This window comes from Suricata suricatta, chromosome 2 (assembly GCF_006229205.1).
Source record: "Suricata suricatta isolate VVHF042 chromosome 2, meerkat_22Aug2017_6uvM2_HiC, whole genome shotgun sequence".
Taxonomy (NCBI): Eukaryota; Metazoa; Chordata; class Mammalia; order Carnivora; family Herpestidae; genus Suricata; species Suricata suricatta.
In genome coordinates, this window is record NC_043701.1 from 2,903,092 (window position 1) to 2,919,236 (window position 16,145).

The 16,145-nt window shown below is 53.8% G+C and overlaps 1 protein-coding gene across 3 annotated transcripts in view; it reads right to left on the minus strand.

Annotated features, from left to right (window-relative positions):
- DPP6 (dipeptidyl peptidase like 6) overlaps nt 1–16,145 on the minus strand; it is an 867,370-nt gene that overhangs the window by 99,779 nt on the left and 751,446 nt on the right. For all 3 annotated transcript variants that reach the window (XM_029921134.1, XM_029921141.1, XM_029921139.1), the window contains exon 8: nt 8,944–9,064. In XM_029921134.1, the coding sequence (XP_029776994.1) occupies nt 8,944–9,064 (121 nt within the window). The remainder of the gene's footprint in view (nt 1–8,943; nt 9,065–16,145) is intronic.

Genomic DNA, 16,145 nt, shown 5'->3' on the forward strand with positions numbered 1-16,145 from the left:
TCACCTGGTTCATCCCAACAATATTTTCAGAACAGGGAAGAAGAAACGAAGGCCCAAAGAGGTTGGGGAAGCAGGTCTGATGGATAAATGCAAAAGCTTGGATGGAGTATCCGAGTCTCAAATGAAACTGTTTCCGGGACACACGGCTCGGAGCCCAACAGGCTTTCCTTCAAGTGTTCATAGAAGAGTGCTACCAAAACTCTTAACACTAAGGGAAAGGGGCTACGTCCCCGTGACGGGAGAGCACCAAAAGATGAAGACGAGTTGCAGTTCCCGAGGGCATCAGAGGATGTTAGCCACAAACACTCGAATTTGATTAAGCCTCTGTAACAGAAAGACGGAGATGGGCTTATCTTAATCTTGCAATTGATGCATAATTAAAAAGCTTCAAAAATACAACCACTGAACCGCATATATTATTTATCAGAATCTCTCAGGATTAGATAATTGTCAGAAAAATTTCTCAAGACCAGTGGGAATACTTCCCACATCTTGAGAGAATGTTTCCCCCTTGACTTCTCTTACTTCCGATTTGACAAGTTCAAGCAGATCGCTTCTTCACGTTGAATTAACATCGTCAGCACGACGCTGACGGAGCCTACGCTGCCTTTACAAAGACTTCGCTTCTGACGCTGAGAACCTGCGGTTTGCCGTGAACCTGTTTCGGGGCCGCACAGCGGCCAGGCTTAGATGGGCCCTAAGGGTCCTGGTCTCTCCACGGCGGTCAACAGCTGCGCATGGGAATTCAGACCCCACGGAGACACCAGGAGGAACAGAGCTGACCTGCAAGGTGGCCTATGATATTTATTGACCTTCCGTGGAAGGATTCACGCAGGATCGTGATTCTGATCACTCCTCTCGGCTACTTGCCGTGAGTGTGCAAGGCAGTGAGTTTGCACTGAGAACACGTTACAGACCCCGGCTATTTCTGGGATTATCCTGCCTTCCTGGTGTACGGATGGTCCGGAGGGAGGAACCTGGCATTTCTACCCTCAGCACTTCACTAACGTCACGTGTGCTCGGGCCGGCAGGGCACACCCCCCCACGGCCCCCCTCCACTCTGATCAGGGGGCATGTATGGTCATGGGGTGTATGTTGTTTTGAATCACAGAGGTGGCATTTGGTGTTCTTGTGCGTTTTGATATTCACAGACTGACCTTCCTGCCCCATCTGACGGGGGCTGAGTTGGGGGAGCAGAGCGCCGGGCTGCCAGGCACGAGGTGCGGGCTCTGCCGTAGCACGGAACCGCGGGGAGGACTCCAGACCAGATTCCCTCGGCTCCCTCACACCTTCGCTGTGCTCGCCTCACAGGTCCCCGGCTGCCGTCCCAGAAGGCACGGACTCCATCCAGACACTCCGGAGGCAGAGTGCGGTTCCCTCTTCACCAGGCGCTGCTGCCTCACCCGACTTCAGCCACACAAGCAGAAGGACACCCCCGATCGCCTGGTAACTCCCCAGTCCGGCGCCCAACTGTCCATCTACTGCGTGTCTGGATCGCAGCCCTTGTGTTCCAGGGTTCAGGTGCAGTAACCTAGTGCAGCAATTAAACACCAAAGCGCACACCAAACTGGTCACCACGGCGATGGGAGGGCAATGAGCCTCCATACGGGGGAGTCCAGAGGGGAAGATCCGGAGCGCCGAGGCCCCCGTCTCTCGGGAGAAATCCCGCACTGGGCTGCCGGCCACGGTGTCCACCTGCGCTCTGCGGCGGGCGGGCTCCGGAGTCGCGGTGCTTGGCCCAGTACGGATCAGACTTCTCCGTTAGAAAGCACTGCTATTCTCTCCGTGGGAGGCACCTTCTCTGCGGGCACTCGGTCTCTGAGAGTCGCCACCTGGGAGGCACGGGCAGCCGAGGGCCGTAGGGCAGGCAGACGGGAGGTTTATCTCTATGGAGCGGTTCACAGCCAGGGGCGAATAAGTAATACTCGTGTTAGTTGTTAGCTCTTCCGTGCGGTGCCACCTTATTCTGCCTCTGCTTTCATGGAAACCTTCATTACCCGGCATTCACGATGATTCTTTGCGGAAGAGATCTGAGCTCTTATTTTCCAGATGAGGGACAAAGATGCGTGACTTATTCAAGGCGCCTGAGTGGGTCTCAGACTGAGGGGCAGAGCAGGGATGGGGACTCAAACTCAGGCCTGAGTCTGTGCTCAGAGAAAGGCCTCGCCTGCAGCCAGCTGCCCTAGGGCTTCAGGCAGTCTGCGACTCCAAGGTGCTGGTTGGTAAGGAGCAGAGATTCAAGCCTATTTGCATATGAAAAAATGGAATGTAAAAAGTAGCCGCCAGAGGCTTGTGGCTGGGGGTTGGGTTTGGAGCCACTTACTGGCTGCGTGGCCACAGAAGCACCACTGCACATCGGTAAGGCCAAGTTTCCATGGCCGTGATGCAGGGTAATGCACTGTTTTCTTCACGGGGCTTCATACGAGGGATTCGATGCGTTTCTCCGTGCGGCGTGGAGTGCAGGAAGCGCCCAGGGGAAGCCAGACATTCCTGTTGTCTCTGGTGGGTAACCCAACTCGCATTAACTAGCAGGTGGTCTGGACCTGGGCAGCTGTGATGGCAGCCTTCCACTCTGGTAAGAGGGTCATCAGTGTCCCCAGTGTTCCCCCCACTTCCTTCATCTTTGGGGACAAACAGTGACACTTACAACTGAAATGAGGCTCACAGTTACTGTGGCTCCTGAATCATCAGGTTGTCATATCTGCGCAGGGACGTTTGAAATCCCAATGACCCTGAAGGAGTGGGGACCGGCTGGCTTCCTTGGGAAGCTGACATCCTCCGGAGGGTCTCTAGAATGAATGCCTGTGTCTGAATTTGGAGCTCAGGCAGCAGGACGAGGATTAGGGAAGGATCGCGTGTGTGGGAGACGCGCGGGCAGGGAGGCAGGGCGGGATTTGAGGGGCCCAGAGGCGCCCCGGCCGGCTGGCGGGCAGGGAGGCCCCGATGGCCGGCGGAGGTGGACTGGCCATCCCAGTCTCCCCCACGTGCCTGACATCTCCACCCCCCTGCTGCAGACCAACATCCAGAACCCGGAAGCCTGAGGGCGTCTGCTCACAGGTGAGGACAGTGTAGACAGAACAAGCCTCATCTGTAGCTAGGTCACGGCTAAATGAGCAGTGAACAGGTGCAGCTTTTCTCTGCTGGTAACGTTTATATGCTGTCCCAGTAAGCGGCGTCATTAATACTCTATAGGGCTGGAGACTAGGGCTAGGCAGGAAAAACGCTCATTTTAGTTACATTGAACAGCGGGTGCATTAACCTGACTGCTGTTGGCTGTAGCCAATGGGCCACCGCCCGGCGTCTCAGACCTGCGGCTGCTCCAGATGCTGCTTACATTTCGGATATTCTCATCGTTCCTTCCATGCTATATCCGGCCTTAGAAGTCACAGATCAAGGGGAATATAATTTTTTAAAGTATTTAATTTCTACAAGTGCGCATGAAGCATGATTTTTAAAGGTTTGTTTACTTATTTTGAGAGAGAGAGAGAGAGTACAAGCAGGGTAGGGGCAGAGAGAGAGAGAGAGCGAGCGAGAGAGAGAGAATATACCAGCTTCAGCTTTATGACCTTAGGGATATTGGATTGCTGTTATCCTTGTTCTGCAGACAAGAAAAACAGAGACTCCAAGAGTTAAACGTTCGTCCAGGTTCACGGAGCTCCTTAGTGGTGAAGCTAGTGTCCAGAGACCGACTCGGTCACCGCAAAGCCCCCCCTTAACCACAGCTACACCCCCACAGGACAGGTTTGTGCAGCCGGTCACAAGCATCTACTGGTTGCGGCTTCCTGGTCTGACCGAAGGTGTCCCATCTTGAAAACCAGAGAAGTGACCAACACTAAGTCCAAAGACATACACATCTATGGTTGGAAGAAAAACGCCCAGACTTGAACACAATTCCAGGTCCATTGAACGAATGGCCGAAACTTATTCCAGTTGGAATGACAGCTGACGGGCGCACATTCACTCCGATCTCCTGCTGGGGCCTCTGCTGGCAAGTGAAGCGCCCTAACCAGGAACTTCAGAGACTATTAATATCAAAGAACCTGGCCAAGGCTCTGCTCACCAGCGTGGCCCCAGAAGCAATCACCTAAATGTGTGTCAGGACGTCTACACCGGAACTTCAGGGCCTTGGAAACACGTTCTTAGCGATAAAAAGATGTTGTGCGTTGTATCTCCCCAGCGACCTCTCCGAGTCCCAGGCAAGAGCCCCGCGCCAGACCGTCATGGTGGTCGCGCCTGGCTCCGTCTGCTTGTCACACGCACCAGCTGGGCGCTGGGCACACTGCACGTCGACGTCCGGTGCAGCGACACGGCTCACCAGGTATTTAATAGGCCGTGAGTTTAAGGGGCATCAACGTGCACGTTCCACGGTAAATATTACTTGATGGCTTTGTTTTGTTTTCATAGAATTGAGGCAGTTTGGTGCGGTCCAAATGAGCAGGGAAGCGACCGTCTCCTATGGAAAGCGTCCAAATCACCCCACGATCTCCATACGTGCCCTCGTCACAACAACGTTTGTTCCCATGAAAGCCAGTCCCCTGGACTTCCGTGGAATTATACCAAAAACACGAGTCATCAGGAAACTCTGGTTTATCCACCTGGGACCACCTCACCTTTTGTGGATGGCTCTCAGAGCACCTCACGGAGATAAAAAAAAAACTGCCAGGTCATGAGGGCCGATCCCGAAAAAGACGGTCTAGGACAGTGTCAGGACCTACCACACAGGCCTGAGTCCGGCCCTGGCTTTGCAGCCTCTGGATGCAGCTTTGGCTGTGGCAGGTGAGGACCGCGGGATGGGCACGGGCGTTGACTGGGCAGCACTGAATGAATCGGCGAAGCTCTAGCCTTATTTCACAGCAAGACTGACCACAGCGTGAACGGGGTTTCTAGAACATTCCGAGCTCGAACTTAGGATGTGCTAATACACCTCCATTTGCGGCAGCTCTGGGAAGCCTGGCCACATCCCCCTCTCCTCCGTGCCAGCCGGTGTGGGCACCAGCAGTCAGCACAGGGCTCAGCAGAGAGGGACCTGAGGGCTCCAGGTAGGTGGCCAGAGGAAAGAGTGCCACGAGGGCTGTGACGCTGGGGCGGAGGCGGTGCCTGGGAACCACAGGCGCTGGAGGGAACGGGAGGACTGAGGCAGCGGGAGCGCCAGGCATGGGCCCAGCGGGAGGCACAGCTGTCTGCGTGGGCTTTTCCCTCTGGTCACTCGCTCAGGCACTGCCTGATGCAAGAGTCCTAAAAACAAGACAAGGACTTCTCTATGGGGGGAGGAAGACTCGGTTCTCAAATGACCCCAGCACACCGCAGCTTCCCCCTGGGGTGTAAGCCATTTCATGACAAGGGCGCATCACTGAATGCCGGTGTTTATCATGGAGGATGTATGTGACCGCTGCGACAGTCGAGGTGCGGAGTCTCACCGTTCAGTTGAAACATTTAATGACTTAAAGTCCCGTTATTAGGAAATCACATGCCCAGAATTCTGTGCTGCACCCCATACCCCATGCATCTGCTGGTGACAGTGAAGATGAAAACAGCATTTGCAATAATATGGACTTGCCTGAAAGTGTGAATTCTTCACGGGTCCCTGGACTGGAGTTCCTTTATTTAAAAAAATCTTTTTTAACGTTTATTTATTTTTGAGAGAAAGAGAGAGAGAGAGAGAGAGAAAGAGAAAGAGAACGAACGAACGTGAGCAAGAGTGAGCTCAAGCAGGCGAGGGGCAGAGAGAGACACAATCAGAAGCAGCTCCAGGCTCTGAGCTGTCAGCACAGAGCCCAACATGGGTCTCAAACCCACGAACCGCGAGATCATGACCTGCGCCAAAGTCGGACGCTCAACCGACTGAGCCACCCAGGCGCCCCTGGAGTTCTCAGAAAAGCCCAGGAAGATCTTAATTTTCATCTCTGGAGAACCAGCGTTAGCAAACCTTAAAGCAGCTACAGGCACCGGCCAGCAGTTTTCAATCTTACGTTAAAATCAAAATTCTGTGCGACTGCCCGGCATTTGCCCAGAATAACAAAGGACAGACAGCATTTCGCTGATCAAAGCCAGTCTGTGGCCACCTTGGGCCGAGGACACTGGCGAGTGGGGGGCGCACGGCACTGAGCTCCCGGCATGTGGGTGCTTCGGTTGCCTGGCCAGGCCTTCCCATGGAGTGGGTGCACACATTTGGACAAGCAGGGCTCCTGGTAGCCCTCCTGCCTCCCCCCTCGTCTCTCCCTCCCAGAGAGACACATCCCGAAATGTGCAACGTGTTTACTCCTTCCGGGGCACAAAGTGAATTGATCCTGCCTTTTTCTGCCATCAGGCGCACAGACCGTAAGGCTGCTTCCCACGGGCACATCGCCACCCACACCAGGCACTCCGCACACACTTCTAGGGGCTCCCCCCGCCGCAGTATATATTTGTATATTTTTTTAAAGGAAGCATCTGGAAGTGACTCAGTTAAGTCACAGATGAGAAAAAAGACAGTCTTGAAAGTTTACCCATTATTCAAACAGGAACCAAGATTCCCCGGGCTCTCAGGCCCCCAACGTCAGAAGTGCGAGCACCGGCACATAGAACCTCCAGGGAACAACACCAGGTAGCTTAGGCTGCCACATCAACTGGCTGATTTGAAATATTTGGGGCTCTGTTACGACACCAACACAATTTCGTGTAAATGCCTTGAAGAAATTCCTCTCAATGGATTTTCTAAAGCAAAAGCTTAACATGAATTGCCAAGCAATGAGCTTTTTATTTCATTAGGGAGATACTAAGAAAGATATTTTAAATCTCCTGGTTGTGGATCATGTTTTTTAAAGATTAGTCCTGAGCCGACTCGGGTCTTCACAGCTGGGACTCCAGGACCTTTTCTTTTTGGGGTGCCTCTGGACCTTGGGGCCCCCCGCGCAGGGGCCGGTCCTGCACACGGAACGTATGGTGGACACCGACCCCTCCTCATTCCAGTGACATCCTCACGTGGGGCGACCAAGGACGAGGTGACAATAAAACCTCAAGGTAGGTTCTCCCAGGGCCCAGAGAGCAACTCAGAAGCTGCAATCCTGAATGCTCTGAGCCTCACCAGCCACGTTAGAGTGAACCGTCCTGGATCGGGGCCACCGGAGGGGCGGCTGCCCTGGAGATGACAGGACACGGGTGCTCGGGCACGCCGGCGAGGGACAGGCTGGCCTCAGGAAGGGAGACGTGGACGGGGAGGATGGACCGGGAAAGCGGCTCTGGGGAATGCTGGGATGATGGAATGTTCCATGTCTTGACCGGGTGCATCGTTTATGCGTCCATCAGACTCCTCCAAGTGTGCCCTTGTCATTGTGCTATCTGTTGTATGCAACTCATATCTCAGCTTACTTTTAACAATGTTTATTTATTTATTTTGAGAAAGAAAGCATGGGTGTGTGCACGAGAGGGGGAGGGGCAGAGAGAATGCTGAGCAGGGCTCGATCTGACAACCGTGAGATCATGACCTGAGCCAAACCCAGACTCAGACACTGAGCTGACTGAAACATCCAGGTGCCCCTTAAAGTTTTTTTAAAAATTAGAAATCAAGTCATAGAACTTTATGCTTCAGAGAGCTCAGTGAGATTATGATAGGTGGTACTACGCTTCATATCTATCTGCTTTCTGCTCTTTGGTGCATAAAGCCTCACAATGAAGAATCCCAGCCTGAGGAATGCACAGCACTGAGGAAAAACGGTAGTTTCTGGGCTTGATCATGCCCAGGGTGTCCCCTGGCCTGGCCTGGCGAATTGTCATGTGACCATGTGGCCTCAAGCAGAGGCCACAGCTCAGAAGAGGTAAGCTGCTCATCAATCAGCCCAATGCTGGTGGATAAGCATCCAGACCCATACCTGGATGTCTGGACAGGGAATCATCCAGGACTGGGATGGTGATCCTCCCTGATGTGTGCCACTTAACTTTGTGTGAACTTGGGCTGATCACTGAAGCCCACCGTGGGGAAGGTCAGTGACAGGGCTCCGGTCAGAACGGTGCTGTGAGGGCCCGGGGGCTGAATGTTTGCGTCCCCTGGAATCACGCTGAAGCTTCAGACCCCAGCGTGATGGTGCTGGGAGCGGGGGCCTTTGGGAGGTGAGGAGGTCGGGGGGAGCCTCCCTGATGGGATTAGTGCCCTTCTAAGGGATGAGGACCCACATCTGTCTCTCCCCCTTTCTGCCACGTGCAGGCATCGTGAGGAGACAGCGTCTGTGAGGAGGGGGCTCTGATCTTGGGCTTGCAGCCTCCAGAAGGGCGAGAAACATGCCTCTTCTTCACGCCCACCCCTGTCCACACTGTTCTGCAGCCCGAGCTGAGACAGACAGACGGCTAAGTGAGGTAACAGCTGAGAGCGCGCTCAGAACAGTGACCAGAACGTAACAGCAGTCAATACACAATCGTTGTTGTTATGACAAAAGTCTCATTAGCACGGAGACAGACTATAAATGTTTAAGAAGACAGCTTCCCGCTCAGATTTTTAGTTATTTAATAATGCATTCAGTTGCAGCCCTCTGGTGCCAGAGGAACACCAGCGGCAGGAAATGTCCAACAAGGTGGAAGTACTCGGAACAGCAAACCACCTGCATCGGCTTCTCTGGAAAGATCCACCGGTTACCTCTTTTCCGGCTTTCCCTCCCCAGGCCAGACAGGACACCCACCTCTTGGGAGGAGGTCCAGAAACCTTTACATTTGCACACATCCCAGAGGAGTGCCTACTGCCCCTTCGGCGAGGACCTTGGGTTCTGGAAAGCCCCCTACACCTGGCCACCAGGTAGGGGCTCAGCCCTGCCAGCCCGATGCTCCCTGAAGCTCCAACAGTGTCTTTTTAATTCAGCAGAACTTCTAGAAACTGGAGTCTACTTTGCAGTTGGAGTGGAAGGGAACCGCCGCCGCCGCCCAGTGGAGCAGGAGCGGGACCCCGAGCCCCAGGTCTGCCCCCCGGGAGCGGCTCACCTTCGTACAGCCAGTCACTGAGGCCGTTGTAGATCACCCCTTCCTTCCCCGTAGACACCACGCGGATGGCCTGCTTCCCAACGTGCCCGCAGTAGTAGATGTTGTTTTCAAAGATAAAAATCTAATTGGGAAGAGAGGAAACGCAACGTTAACGAGCAGGTATGATAAGTGGGGTGCCCGTGAGAAGTCTGAAGTTGGGGATGTGGTTTGCACGTGTCTGGGGCATTTCTGGTTAATCAGAGACTCCAGACCTCGCACAGGTCACCCCACACGACCGTTTTCCACGAGGGGACAGTCTGTGGTCTGATACACTGGACGCTTTCACATCAAATTGTGTTGATTATTTCCGCTATTGTATTTTTCCTAGCAATTAAGATCGGTGAGCTGAAAAGCTGGAAATCTGGCATTTATTCATTCGATATTCATTACAAATTATGCAGTGGCACCCGCTCTGTGCCAGTCACAGGAGGCGCAGTGATTAGTGGGGTGGCACGCAGAATGTGCTTCTATTCTACTTGTAGTGTGGGGGGGTAGAGAACCAGCTTTCCCGGGAAAGTGCTCTGACGGGGCGGGTGTGGCTCTGGGAATGTGACAGGACTCCCCAACTGAGGCCAAAGGATTCACTGAGACCGTGATGGAAAAAAATCCCTTTTATTGCAGAAAAATACATCTAACACAAAATTTGCCACCATAACTGTGTTCGAGTGTCCAGTCCCGCGGCGTTAAGTACATTCACACTGTTGTGCCTCCATCACCGCCACCACTTCCAGAACTTTCCATCTTCCCAAACTGAAACTCTGTCCCCATGAAACACTAGTCCCCACCCCTCCCCAGCTCCTGGCATGCCCCGCCCTGCCCCGCAAGTGTTCCACTGTTTGTCTCCACAAATCTGGGGACTCTAAGCACCTCACATAAATGGAATCATATGCTGTGTCTCACTCAGCACAGAGTCCTCACAGGCTATGGCAAGTGACAGGGTTTCAAGAGAGTGCTGGTCACACTGAAGCCTCAGTGACGCACAGGACGGAGCTGAGCAGCTGGGTACACAGAATAAACAGCGTGAGGGCAGAGACAAGTGGGCACAGGGTGTCGGCGGAGGTGGACCAAGACTCCCTTAGGCTGTCCTGTCAGGGGCATGATGGCGGAGGTGGGGCCACCAGCAGCAGGAAGCCATTGATGGTGGCCTGAGAAGAAGCATCACAGTCATATGAAAGTCTTCTGGCGACGAGAAGGCGATGAGATGGTGGACGGGGACCGTCTGGCCAGCCTGGCCACCTGAGGGTGTGACAAGGGGGCAGCAGCCAGGGGGGTCCACGGACTGCACCGAGTGAACCGAGGTCTGGGCGAGAGGGTGACATGAGACAAAGCTGCTCCTGAGCCACTGGGCGGTGCTGACCCAGGTGCTGACCCAGGTGCGAGAAGAGGACGGTCTGGGTCGTAGTTCTTAAATTCTGATGCCCCCCAAGAGTGATCCAGAGCGCTCTTGGAGACCCCACTGCCTGGTCCATCAGCCCCGCCCAGGAGCAGCATCAAGGGCTGAGAGCCAGGCATCAGGATTTTTAGAAAACATCCCACATGATTCCAAGGTGCAGCCAAAGTTAAGACCTGTGGCCCAGGAGAAACCTAAGGTCTCCGGAAGCTCTTAAAGTAACAAGGTGCTCACAAAAGGTTTGCGCTCTCCAAGGTGCTGACCGGCTTAGTCCTGTGTTTCGGCACCAAATCCCTGCGTCCCTGCCCCCAGAGAGTAGCCCCTGGCAAGTGCCAACGCCGACAGACACATCCCTGTGGACCGGGGATGGGACTCAAATCTGGTGTTTATCTTTTACTTTGTGTTTTTATTTGTTTTTTTATTTTTTATTTTAGAGATGGGGGAGGGACAGAAGAGGAGAGAACAAATCATACACAGAGCCTGATGTGGGCTTGATCTCGCAACCCTGGGACCATGACCTGGGCCAAAGTCAAGAGTTGGATGCTCAACCGACTGAGCCACTCAGGCTTTTAAAGAAATTCTAGAAAAAATACTGTCAGTGTCATTAGAGACCACAGAGAGAGGGTGTTTTGCAGAGTACAGGAAAGGGTGGAAATATTAATGTCTTTTTAATTGAAAATGCAAAAAAAGAAAAAGGCAATTTCTCCAGATGGTCCTCACGGATGGTGGATCTGAAAGGACCACCAAGTGTTAGTTTTCTGCTCAGGGCTCCTGGCGCTTACAGCATGCACTTCAACCAGAAATGAGTTGGAAAACTTCCAGATGCAAGTATACATCCTAATTTAACTTCTTATGAGTTTGCCTAAGGGTAAGATGTATTACTAGATTTTTAACTTCTTTTATGTATTTTAAGCCTATAATAAATTTTTGAATCAAACCAGATTGCAGCCAATTAATATTTTGAGTGAGTAAAATTTGCTGTGATAGATATTAAATCTTTTATCACCTTGGTTTTATTTTTAATGGAAGGAAATGAAACAAGTTGTATGGAAGAGTGTGTTTTGCTTGGGAGACGTTTTACCTTCTCCATCAGACGTTCAGGTGGAACTCAGGCCGGAGGCGAGGGACGTGGTGCGGCTCAGTGAGTGGTGGCAGGGGGCAGGTAGGTGCTGGGGTGAGCGGCTGCGTTCTCCACTCTCCATGGTCTGCTCAGAACCCAGGCCATCACCCTGGGTCCCGGTGCCCACGGGAGCATCTCCCCTTCCCGGCTTGTGGCCCCTGCAGTCCCTGGCCCGGCGCCTGCGGTGCAAACACAGCTGCTCCCCTCCCGCAGGGGGCTTCTCTCAACCCAGCACGAGGTGGGTGGTGCCTCCCTGGCACATCCACAGGGAACAGGGGTCCCTGCTCCGTCACCCCCTCCCCAAATTCACCTCATACATCACCAGCCCGATCAGCCTTTCCTAAAACACCATCTTTTCCATGGCATTCTGTTACGTAAAACCTGAAATGGCTTTCTGTTAACTCTGGAATAGAGTTGAGGGTCTGGTCTGGGGTTCAAGGTCTGACTGCCTCCCTTGCTCTCTCTCCCCTGCAGGATTTATGGCTGTCCAACAACATGCAGGGGTGCGAGGGTGAGAGGCAGTCTGCGGGGGTTCCTGTTTGCAGATGGGAGTCCAGATTCCACAGTGCTTAATCTGCTGAAGGCCCCAGGAGGGCATCCAGAGCACAGGCTTGGGAGTGCAGAGGATGTGCTACAGGACCTGGCGAGTTGCTGGGCTTCCGTGTGCCTCAGTTTCTTCTCCTGTCACTAGAGATGGTCACAACCTAATCTCAGGTGGATATGAAGAGTGAGTTGACAAATTCAATGCAGTGCCTGGCATGAAGGGTGGGCTCAATAGCACATCTGCCATTGTTGTGTTCGTCATTCTCTCTGGAGGGATCAGGAAATGCTTCACGGGGGAGGTGACATCCACGCTAGACCCTCCAGGATAAATGCTTGTAATCAAATGCTTTTGATCAAATCCAATTTACCGATCTTTTCTCTTTTTTTTCTGTTGTAACTTGTGCATTTTGTGTTCCATCTAAGAATCCTTTGTCAAATCCAAGGTCATGAGCATTTACCGCCATGTTTTCTTCTAAGATTTTATACTTTTAGCTCTTAGTTTTAGGCCTTTGATCCATTTTCAGGTATTTTTTGCATATGTTGGCTGTGCACTTTTCAAAAACTCTGTAAACACTAATTCAGATTTAGAAAATTGCTATGGGGAGCCTGGGTGGCTCAGTTGGTTAAGCGTCCGGCTTCAGCTTGGGTCATGATCTCACAGTTTGTGGGTTCGAGCCCCGCGTCGGGCTCTGTGCTGACAGCTCAGAGCCTGGAGCCTGCTTCCGATTCTGTGTCTCCTCTCTCTCTGACCCTCCCCTGCTCCTGCTGTCTCTCTCTGTCTCTCAAAAACAAAATGCTATGAACAGGAACGAGTCTTGTTTTGGGGATGAAGACCTGCGCGCAGGGGTGAGTAACCTGACCAACAGCTTGCTGGCCAGGCGTCAGCAGGGGCTCAAACCGGGTGGTGTGGAGTTGTGAAATGCCATGCCCAAGGTCACCAGAGAATCCGAGGAGGAGTCAGGATTGGAACCCGGGCAGGTCCATGATCGCATCAGCTACACACAGCACGCTGCCTCTTTTTTTTTTTTTTTTTGACATATTTGTTTTTGAGAGAAAGAGAGACAGAGTATGAGCAAGAGAGAGACAGAGAGAGAGGGGGACACAGAATCCGAAGCAGGCTCCAGGCTCTGAGCTGTCAGCACAGAGCCGGATGCAGGGCTTGAACCCAGGAACGGTGAGATCATGACCTGAGCCGAAATTGGATGCCCAACCAAGCCACCCAGGCACCCCAATGTGTGTTTTATTTTTGAAGGAGAAAAACAGAGTGTGAGTGGGGGAGGGGCAGAGAGAGACGGAGACATAGAATCTGAAGCAGCTCCAGGCTCTGTGCTGACAGCTCAGACATGGGCTCCAAGAACTACAAGAACTGCAAGATCATGACCTGAGCCGAAGGTGGACGCTCAACTGACCGAGCCTCCCAGGTGCCCCTATCACACCGCCTCTTTTTAGCAACTTATTAAATAAACAAAAGGGTGGTTTTTAACCAGAAATGAACTCGAGACCACGGACACCTGTCTGAGCCACAGCGTCTCCTCACTCTCCCTCTGGCCACTTCTTCATGCAGAAGAACATGACTGGATGGTGTAGCTGTCCCAGTGTCACTGTCACCAGGCTTCTCCCAGCATATACAGCGGCCATCACATGGTGTCCCTTACCTGGGTGTATTCAGGAGAACACGGGTCTAGTGCGCCAGGAGCTACTGGGCTACACTGGCTTGAGCCCTGCCGGTTCCCACACCCTGTCAGCCGAGGCTCTAGAATCTGTTCCAGTGAAGGGGCTGCCCGCCTCTATGGCTGCCCCGCTGTGGGCACCTGGCTGGCGCCCGGGTCTCTGCAGATTCTGTACCCAACAGCTGCTCTAGGGCATGAGGCCACTGGTGTTTAAGCAGGCAAAGCCCACCCTCACCACCGCAGCCCTACAACTCCAGGCACTGAGCTCTGCCCTTGAGTCTTTCTTCCAGAAAGCATTAGAAAATATCCCCCCAAATAATCAGATGTACACCAGCACAGGACAGGGACAAAGCATGTTCTGTGGTCCTCACATGCTGGTTTCCGAGCACCACATATCGGCCAGGGATCTGGGGTTTTCCGGTAGGACGGGAGACTGTCCCCATGTCCTGCACACAGGTGATCCGGACGCCCCTCCTCAATACCTTCTCTACCCTCCTCTCCTGAAGTGGTTTCTGCTGCTGCCTGCCCGAGTCCCAGTCACCCTGGGGGCTCTGCCGGGCTCCGTCCTCCCCAGAGGCCCTGCGTCCGTGGTCCCCACTGGCCTGACCCCGCTCACCGACACGCACGTGGCTGCACGCGGAGAGGCTTCTGAAAGAGGGAGCAGAAGTTCAGGCAGAGAGGATGTGGGAGATTAGAAGTCGGGCAGGATGGTCGCCTCCCACGGGCCAGCGGCAGGACCTCCGTGTGGACGCCGGAGCAAGGGTATGCTCTTTTCAGAAGCCACAAATCAGCACAGACTTGAGGAGAGTCCATTTCCTGCTCCTCCCGGACTCGGCCACAGCAGCTGGTGGAGATGCTGACGGAGGAGTGGCAGCGGCCACAGGGAGGTGCACCTGTGCCTCCTGGAGACTCGCTGGCCCCCGAGGCCTCAGCAGCAGAGGCCCTGAAGGAAGGGCTATCAGTGCACGTCTCAGGGTGCAAGCCGGGGAGAGCCTCGGCCGGTGGCAGGTGCTGCAGCGGAATGATTTATACTGAGTTTCCCTCCCTGTGCACGTGGCCTCTCCTGCAGATGGGGACACTGGGGCTACACATCCTTCATACCCCAAGTTCTCCTCTGGGTCCGTCGGGTCTTCTCAATGGACAGGACCCCAGTTTGATGGAGCTGGGCCTGAGGGCAGTCTCCTCCACACCCCAGCCGCACCCCCTCCACTGTGGGGGCTGCATTACTCTGCATATGATCAGACACAATTATCTTTTTAATTTTAATTTTAAATTTAAATTAATTTCGTGAGAACGCGGAGGGTGAAGGTTTGCTGGCATCCTGGCTGATACAGTCACCTGGGAGCCCCAGAGGTCAAGGGCAGCACTGTGTTTCTAGTGAGGGTGGGGAGCGGTCCCGACAGCCCCCGACAGACGAGATTCGTGTGTGGCAGCCACTAGCCCAACCCTCAGACCTTGGTGGGGGAGGAGGCCACCACTCCCTGATTCATAATTAAAAAAGGAATCTTCTAGAAAGCAGAATTTGTGGAATATTTAAAGATCAAAAGCAAGGAAGCTAAAAAGTCCACAGATGTTAAAACAGAAGAAGAGGAGGAGCAGGTGTCAGGAGATTTTTCTGGATGCAGAGGAAATGCAGACAGGAGGCCTTGAAACAGAAGAAGGCTGAAATCCACAGCAGAGGCAAGGGCGGCAGCCCGGGGCACGTCCGTGATTACGGGGAACGTGGACGGCAGAGGGGCCTCCGGGCTTTCCTGCGCCGGCGACCCCCGGGCTGGAGGCCCCCCTTGTCTGACAGGCTGCAGGGCGCCGTCGGGAGGGGCCTTGGGACCCAAAGGGTCTCGTGACTCACATGGACATCACAGCTCCATCCACAGCACGGCAGCGAGGGCTCCAAAGAGAAGGCCGAGCAGCTGTACGGGGCTTTGCTCCTTCTTGTAGGAAAACCGTATCGAGATCAACGCAGGCTTCACACCAGCTGAGCCGACAGACACTTCCTCCTGTGCAGGGCGGCCCTACTGGTCCTGCTTCTCCCATGCCAGCGTTACGAAGTGTCCCACATCACTTCCCTCCTCAGACCTCCTCCTCCAGGCCCGCCTCTGCATCTCTGCTGGGCAAGGCCCGCCGCACCTGCTGGCACACTTCCCGCCGGCCGATCACCTCGCGCCACCAGGCAGAGCAGAAGCTTCTCCTGGACTTTCGTAGGCTCACCCCCGCCTTCGGGACTTGGCTGGCGCTTTCTGAGCCATCTCGCCTCTGCTGTGCAAACAGCTGCCCCCCTTCAGCATCCGCAGGTCCTTCTCCACCGTCCCCGTGAGATTCCAGTGGAGGGGTGTGCATGCCAATCCTTTCTCCCCCCATCTGCATCCTTAATAGGACCATGCGTAAGGCCCTACTCTACAGGTACATGGGTTTGTTTTCAAACAACTAGTTGGTAGATGTA